The 8,174-nt window shown below is 35.6% G+C and overlaps 1 protein-coding gene across 2 annotated transcripts in view; it reads right to left on the bottom strand.

Annotated features, from left to right (window-relative positions):
* abcc8 (ATP-binding cassette, sub-family C (CFTR/MRP), member 8) overlaps positions 1-8,174 on the bottom strand; it is a 137,906-nt gene continuing 129,732 nt past the window's right edge. For both annotated transcript variants that reach the window (XM_056451912.1, XM_056451913.1), the window contains 4 exons: positions 7,041-7,144; positions 4,111-4,244; positions 414-476; positions 1-259 (listed from right to left, as the gene is read on the bottom strand). In XM_056451912.1, the coding sequence (XP_056307887.1) occupies positions 122-259; positions 414-476; positions 4,111-4,244; positions 7,041-7,144 (439 nt within the window). In that variant the 3' untranslated portion in view covers positions 1-121. The remainder of the gene's footprint in view (positions 260-413; positions 477-4,110; positions 4,245-7,040; positions 7,145-8,174) is intronic.

Here is an 8,174-nt window from a genome sequence, read left to right as displayed (position 1 = left end):
TTGTTTATATATTTTTATTATTAAATGATTAACTTTGTATTTACAAATGTGATGATAATCACAGTAATAAATAATGCATTATTCATGATACAATTGCACTTTCAGTAGAGGGTCTCCCTACTCATTTGTCTGCTCGCACGAACGATGCAAACACACTGTCCTCCTGGTCGAGAAGAACCTCTGGCTTATCAAACTCCAGAATGACTCCTCTCTTCATCACAATCACCAGGTCTGCATTCAGGATGGTGTGAACACGATGCTATGGAAAAACATATTAAAATGCCTTTGCTTGAGCAGGCTAAAATTCCTCTCAATCATTAAAAGCATTAAGTCTTCGTCAACCTGCCATTAGACTTTAATGACAACTAGACTTTAAATATTAAAGTCAGAAAGGAACCTAATAGGGAACTTACGGCGATGGTGACCACAGTTCTGTCGGCGAAGGCTGTCATCACAACTTTCTGTAGAATGCTCTCCTACAATAAAAGAGCAAAATTCAAATAATTGAAAAGAGTTTCTCGATTTTTAACCTAGAACATTGATTAAAGTGTTCTGTGCTCAGCATATATGAGTTCACCGCTCACAAATCTCTCATTTAAATGAATATTTTCTATAAGATGCTTTACAATGTTATATTTGTGCATATATTTATTAGATTAGTCAGTACTGAAGACCAATTTGGAGCTAATCTTACAAAATAGTATACAATAACGGTGTAAAATGAGTAATCCAAATGTATATGTTAGGGAAAAATATAAAATAAAACTTAAAAAATGAAAAGGAAAAAAAAAATTATATATATTTTTTTGTTGAAATTTTGTAGTTTCGCATGAATTTCAAGAGTTCACACTTAGCCTATGATTGATTATAAAGCTTGTTTAGCATGCTGTCCCAGGAGAGAGCCCTGAGCTTATAAGATACTCGAGCCCTGGGCTCCCTCCTGTTAGCAGGGCAAGAGGAGAGTTTGAGCTCAGGTAGATCTCCCCCCGACGTATTCTGGCTATTGACAACTATTGGCTATTTAAGTCACATGTTTTTGGACTGTAGGGAAAACCTGGGGGAAACCCACAAGCAGGGGCGGACTTCACCAATAAGTGAGGTAAGCAGCCGCTTAGGGCCCTAGGGAATTAGGGGGCCCTGACCAATGCCAAGAAGCCTATATTAATCATATAGCTCTTTTATACATTTTCTATATGTTGTAAAAATCTGTCTATAACTGTTAAGATGTTAACGTTATTACTTCTTTTCAAAACCGGAGGCCTCATGAATAATGGAACGTTCATTCTGTACTGCACAAGCGAGAGGTGTAAGAGCTTCAAACCCCCCAAAGAGCCAACTTAAAAATAAAAAAAAAAAAAAAGGTGACTAGCAAAGGTTTTTAGGTGTTACTGGAGATTTTTAGAGCAACGAGCTGCAGTTGATGTCGTCGGTCTCTCCCCTGCCTCAGAGCACTCAAAGGCGGCACAGTGCCACTGTGATCATTCCTCCATTCCTCTGCATATCGACGGCAAATGTTACAGCACCGCAAGCGTGAGGTATATCCCTGTTACAGTGAAACCGATCTGTTACTCTTTTGTTTTAAATGTAATAATTTAAATGGACCGCCTGCTGTCTGGCAGGAGTTTGGTGCACCCCTGCTTTGTGAACTTATTTGTGAAAAAGTTTCCTTTAAATATTAAAACATGTAAAAAATACTTTTAATATCCCACATATATATATATATATATATATATATATATATATATATTAGTTTTTAACATGCGGTTTATTTTTCAAAAATGCTAGGCATAGGCGGAGGGTGAACAAACTCCAGGGTAAGGCTAAGAAAGATATGCGCTGCCCTTTAATGCATTTAAAAAGATTTGCAACCGACCAAGAAGAGGTTTTAACAAAAGCACCGCCTATCAACAAACATATATTCAACACGCACATTAAATTATTTTATTATGTAACCCACTGATCTACACTACCGGTCAAAAGTTTGGGGTCAGTTATTTTTTATTATTATTACTTTTATTTAAAAATCTAATTAAAATTATTCTGTTCATCAAGGCGGCATTTATTAAATATCAAAAAGTGGTTAAATATTTATTTATTAAATATTTATTACTTACTGTATGCAGTTTCAAATGAAATTATTACTACTTGTTGCTTTTATTACTATTACCATTAATAACTTTATTACTCTTAATAAGATCGATTTCGGAAGGATCGTGTGACTCTGAAGACAGAAGTAATAAAGCTGAAAATTCATCATTGCGGACACAGCCCTCACTATTCTGCCACCCTAGGTGGCCGCCTAGGTTGCCTCTGGATGCGCCGGCCCCGAGATTATGAAATCATTCTCTTTTTCACAAGGCCAATCGAAAACCAAACTTGTAATTCAGCAATAAATATTTGACCTTTAAAATATAAAACTCCAAACGATTGCCTAAACAAGATTACGACACTATAGGCTAGACTGTTACAATCAAACTACCAATTTAATGCTGAAAACAAATTAAACCAGAATAATATATTATTACACCTCTCTCGTAATACTCATTTGTCGTTTTATTACTTATGTCCTTGACCAGCAAAACAAAATAGTCCCCTGGCCAGCACTTTTGGTTTGGTTTTCAGAGCTGCTGCGAACTCCAGTAATAAACAGCGCTCATCAGTGCAACATGCGGGGTTGGACAGTTCCATTTTTGTGCGGAGGGGGACTTTAAATTTGATTGACAAACTTACAATGGCTAAAGTGTTGTGTTAATCATCAACATTAAATTACATTCACGCCTTACACCTGTTACATGTTTTCAATGCATTTTTTTTCTTTGCTGCTATCACCGTGGTCTCTGGCCAGGGGGAGGCTAAGCCTTCCCCAGCCTTACACACGCTCTGCCTATGATGCTAGGGCTCCATACCTGAAATTGCTTAGGGCCCCCAAATCATTAAGTCCACCCCTGAGAACAAGCAAACTCTTGAATAAGGAGGGGGAGTAGGGGTGGAAGGGGAATTCTTCAAGACGAAGATACTGAGGTATGAAACTGGTTATTTATAGTGACTTAGGAATCGTCTGATTGGTGAATCAGACGATGTTAGCTAATGCAGGACCAGCCGTGGACAATCATAAGCACGTGATCCTCTCAAAATTAGTTTATTAATAAGCTTCACTTTAATGTATTTCTATTTCAAAAGATGTTCAGGGAGTGAAATATAATTTTAATAAATAAATCTGCACCAAAACAGATGAACTATACACACTGAGAAATTTATAAATTCATTTTTATAAACTTTTATTTATGCTAAGCACTGTATGTTAGTGAATACATTATATTTATTTGATAATTTTATACTATGTAACCAAACCTATTGAAAAAAATTCATTTTGTTTTTGGCTTATTCCCTTTATTAATCTGGGGTCGCCACAACGAAATGGATTGCCAACTTTTCCAGCACATGTTTTACACAGCGGATGCCCTTCCAGCTGCAACCCATCACTGGGAAACACCCATACACACTCATTCACGACGGACAATTTAGCATACTCAATTCACCCTATAGCACGTCTTTGGACTTGTGGGGGAAACCAGAGCACCCAAAGGCAATCCATGCGAACACTGGGAGAACAAGCAAACTCATGCAAATGCCAACTGACCAGGCCGAGGCTCGAACCAGTGACCTCCTTCCTATATATATATATATATATATATATATATATATATATATATATATATATATATATATATATACTCTAAATAATATTATTTATAAAAACTTATTATTAAAACTAATAATTTAAGTGCTAGTATAATACTTTAGTGCTTTAATAATAATGTATTTATTTTGAGTTCCTCATATCAGTCTGCAGGTGGTGTATAAGCAACAGCGCTTCTCACACGGAGGCTTTCCTTTCATTGTGAATCAGTCAGATTGCCTCTGACTGTCTGTGTTTCTCTATTAAAGTCCATTAGTTCGGCCACGCTTCATTTCTTCAGAAGAGATGAAGGCAGAGGAGCAGTCCGAGGAGAAGAATATATTGAGTTTGTGGCCTCTGGGGCTTTTCTGTCTACCTCTCAGACTCTCTTACCCTCTATTGTACTTTTAAACACACACACAGACACACACCGTGGCCATGTCTATGGAAGCAGTGGCCTCGTCCATAATCAGAATACTGCTCTTCCGCACAAATGCGCGTGCCAGGCAGAACAGCTGACGTTGCCCCTGGCTGAAGTTCTCTCCTCCTTCGGTTATTATGGCATCTGAAACGCAAGGTAAGAGATTGATCATTAGTTACATATTTAGATTTCCAGTCTACAGTTTTTGTTCACAGTGAGATGTTGGTACAGCTGGTTTGATGTCTGGAGGTCTTTTAAAGTTCACATGAACTGAAAGCTGCAACCGTTTTATTGATTTATTGTGACACAGTTCCTAAAGAAATGGATTATTAAATGACAAAACAGTGGCCGTGGCTTGTTTTTCTACTGCGAGCTGATTGGATGTAGTAAAGTAGGCGTTTCATTCAAAAGATGGGGAAAAGAGTTTGTGGAGAGTTATATTTCAATCTACAGGACAACTCCTCAACATTTCTGTTTGTTGTAAAACTGATCGTTGGAGGGGCATGGTTAAATATGTAGCCATGCTCAATTCAAAAAAATATATACATAATCTGACAATTTCACTTAAAAAAAGTGCATTTTCAGATTTCAATTTAAGATTAGAAGTGCAAACTATTTTTTTTCTTAAAGACATGCACATGAATTGTTTACCACAAAACAATGTGAGCTAACAAAAGCATATGGTTTGTTTTGATTTTATTTGTTAGTATGCGTTGGTCTGGGATGTGTTTTTCAAACAACGACATAACTTGCGCCTGAACTACCATAATAAGATGCATTGTTTGCAGGCCCTGATTGGCTAATCAGGAGGACCGGGTGTATTCCCGGTGGGCCGGTCCATTTTTTGGCCACGAGGGCCGGTGTCCCTAGCTGCCTGCACTCTTGGCAGTCGAACCTTTTTCATTTATTTATTTATTTATTTACTTACCTATTTGACCATGGCCTCACTATTTTTATTCATTATTTTACCGTAGCTCCACTCTTATTATTTATTTTCTCGCAGCCCCATGAGCAGAATGCAGCCTGTAAATTAATGATAACGTAATTATCATTCGACTCCCCAACAGTGGCACCTTGCTCATCAACAAAATCATTTGTTAAGAGATACGCGAGAGATGAAAAATTGATCATAAAAAGCGCAAAGGTGGAGCTAAAAAGGCCAGAATTAAAAAAGCGGAGTATATTTTTCGTTAAAACGGCCAGTAAGTTAATGTTAAGCTAGATAGGAGCAGTGCAAAACAACTATGTCTGCAAACCACCGTTTATGTACCGAACGTTTTCTTGTACAGGAGCTCTTCAGCAGCAGCAGTCTCTAGTCCAGTTTGCTGCTAACAGTGAAGAGCCAGGCCCCGTAACGTTACCAAGCACCAGTCATGAGCCCAACACACTAGAATGGGCAGGTAGGATTGTCATTGAGTAAACATAAGAATTCAAAATACTAATATTAATGAATATTACACCTGCTCAATAAAAAAATGTCCTCAGACAATTAATGAAATCAGATCATTCACTACATTAGTAAATCTGACTTAACTTGATTAGAAAGCTAAAAAGAGGAAACAAGATGAAGCCATCATTAGAAAGTAACACTGTGGTAAAAATCTGGCAGATAACAGCGCAATACTTGTTTTATTCTTTATTTGTGTTCAAGGACTGGATATCCAAATAAATTTGCACAGAATATATATTCAGATATTACAGAAAAGGACATTGTGATGTTTTAAAGAATAGTGTTGGAGATTTAGCTACCCTTTATTGTTCTCTTATTTTTGAAAAAATATTTTAAAGTTATAAAGTAGCTGTTTCCTTGAAAAAACATGATAGTGTCATAAGAATATTCAATACATTTAATTTTAATCTTTATTTTATATAGATTGTCACTTTAGTATTATAAGGTTCTATCTGACATTTGTCAAAATAGAGTTATTGACATATTCTTATTAAATGACAACTTATTTACATTATGGGATGTTTTTTTGTAAGTTGTTTACATTTTAAGAATTTTTATTAAAAAAACAAGTGTTATACACATACGGTTTGCTATATGGAATGCAAAAACTTTGAAGCTCAATATCTCAAAATCATTCAGAACGCAGATAGAACCTTATAATTCCAAGGTGACGATATAGCTTAATATATATATTTTTCATTTCAAGGTTTGGATATTTATGAGCACCAATTCTTACAGAAAATAGATTATCATACTGGCAAACATTACATTGTGTTAACTGTTTTCACTAAATTTTCACTGTGAAGTACTGAATTGGAAATGACGTTATTTTAATATAGTCGGTCGTAAACTGAAGTGGGCTGAACTCCAGGGCTGAAAAGCAGTCCCACTCCGGCCCTGATTGTTTGGGAAATCAACTATGTAGTTGCTCTGTTGCAGATCCGTTGTTTGAACCATGTTGGTTATTCGTTAATGTAAAAACGTCTGTAATGACACTCTAAATAGGGTGGCGTAACAACTTCTTTAGAGACAATTTGCATTAAATTATTATTTTTTTTTTTTTACATTTTTTAATCCAATATTATATTTGGTAAAAAACATGCATTCATATTCCATATGAATGTGAACAGTACATAGGGCCTATATTTATTTGTTTATTTAATAAACATTGTGGAGAATATTCCACGTTTTACTCTAGAACATAAATCAGCTTACCATAGATAGCACGTAGGCTAATCTCATATCCTTTACTTTAAAAAAAAAATCTGTAATTTTATGGGGGGGTTTTTTCCGGCACCTGTTCATTAATTACTCATCTGCATGTCATTCCAGACTTGTACAACCAGCGTTTTTTTTTTTAAATGCAGAAAATAAAAGATATTCACAATACACTGTTTTTGTCCACATACTGACATTTTCACCTAAGAAATAAAGTCATAGATCTGAAATGACGTGAGAGTCATGGAAGCTTAGAGTCTTATTTGTCTTACCTAGTCCTCCAGGGAGGGTTTTGACTACCGGTTTGAGTTGTGCAATTTCTAACGCCTCCCACAGCATGCTGTCTGTAGCCCTCATCTCGGGATCTAGATTAAATCTGAACAGAAGAAAATGAGATATTATACAATATCTTATTATAAATTCAGTTGGCCCAGAAATCCTTCAGCTCCAGTCACACACTGCTGAGATGTTAGACTGTTGCTAGGGCACATTCGGAGAGGAAACAGCACTGATAAATATTCTATGAATGCTAATTCATGCTTATCTGTCTTCCATTCATAATGTAAAATGAAGTTAAAATTAAAATTGTGTTTATGAACTGTTTATACTTTTGAATGAATAAAATATGTAGGATATTCCCACAGAGAAATATGACATGTGACAATATGTGTCAATTACATAAATTACATACAAGTTCAAATTTGGGTTTTACATACACAAAAAGAAGAACAAATATTTTTTTTTATGTTGCTTTAAATTATTTAATAAGTTAATCAGGTCTCAAGTTTTTCAAAGTTTAACTTAACATTTTTAGTCAGTCTGATTGATGCAAATGATGATTTGATTTGAGTTGAGATGACTAGAAAAGTTAATTAGATTCAACTTAAGGCGGCTTAAATTTAAGCCAGATTTTACACTGTATAAATGCTGGGTTCTACACAGTTCTTTCAAGTTGTCCCAACTCAAATCGATTAAGTTAACACAACTGTTTTAATTAAATTGAAATGGATTGAAAATAAAACATTCAAATTGTCTTCAAAGAAACTCCTGAATTGAATAAAGTGCACAATGTCGACGAAACATTCTGCCCTGGCAAAGGCACCTGCTGTGACACCCAAGAGGCAGAGCAAGATGCTACCATCGCACAAAAAGTTGGACTTCTGGACATGCTAAAGGAAGCTGGAAAAGTGTGAAAATGTTAATGCCTATCTGAAAAAATAGCTTAGTGAGGAGTTTTACAGCCTTAAAACATCTATAATAATTGTAAAAAATAAAGCGGACTACTTTGTAGATTTCACCTATTGCAGGTTATTTTTAGAACCTAACTCCTGCGATTAACGAGGGACCACTGTACTGCAAAAATGGCTGATATCATATATTGTTTTGTACACGTGTACATATGTTAA

This window comes from Danio aesculapii, chromosome 25, assembly GCF_903798145.1.
Source record: "Danio aesculapii chromosome 25, fDanAes4.1, whole genome shotgun sequence".
NCBI lineage: Eukaryota > Metazoa > Chordata > Actinopteri > Cypriniformes > Danionidae > Danio > Danio aesculapii.
The sequence above is the reverse complement of the archived record's forward strand: the minus strand, read 5'-3'. Positions and strand labels throughout refer to the sequence as shown.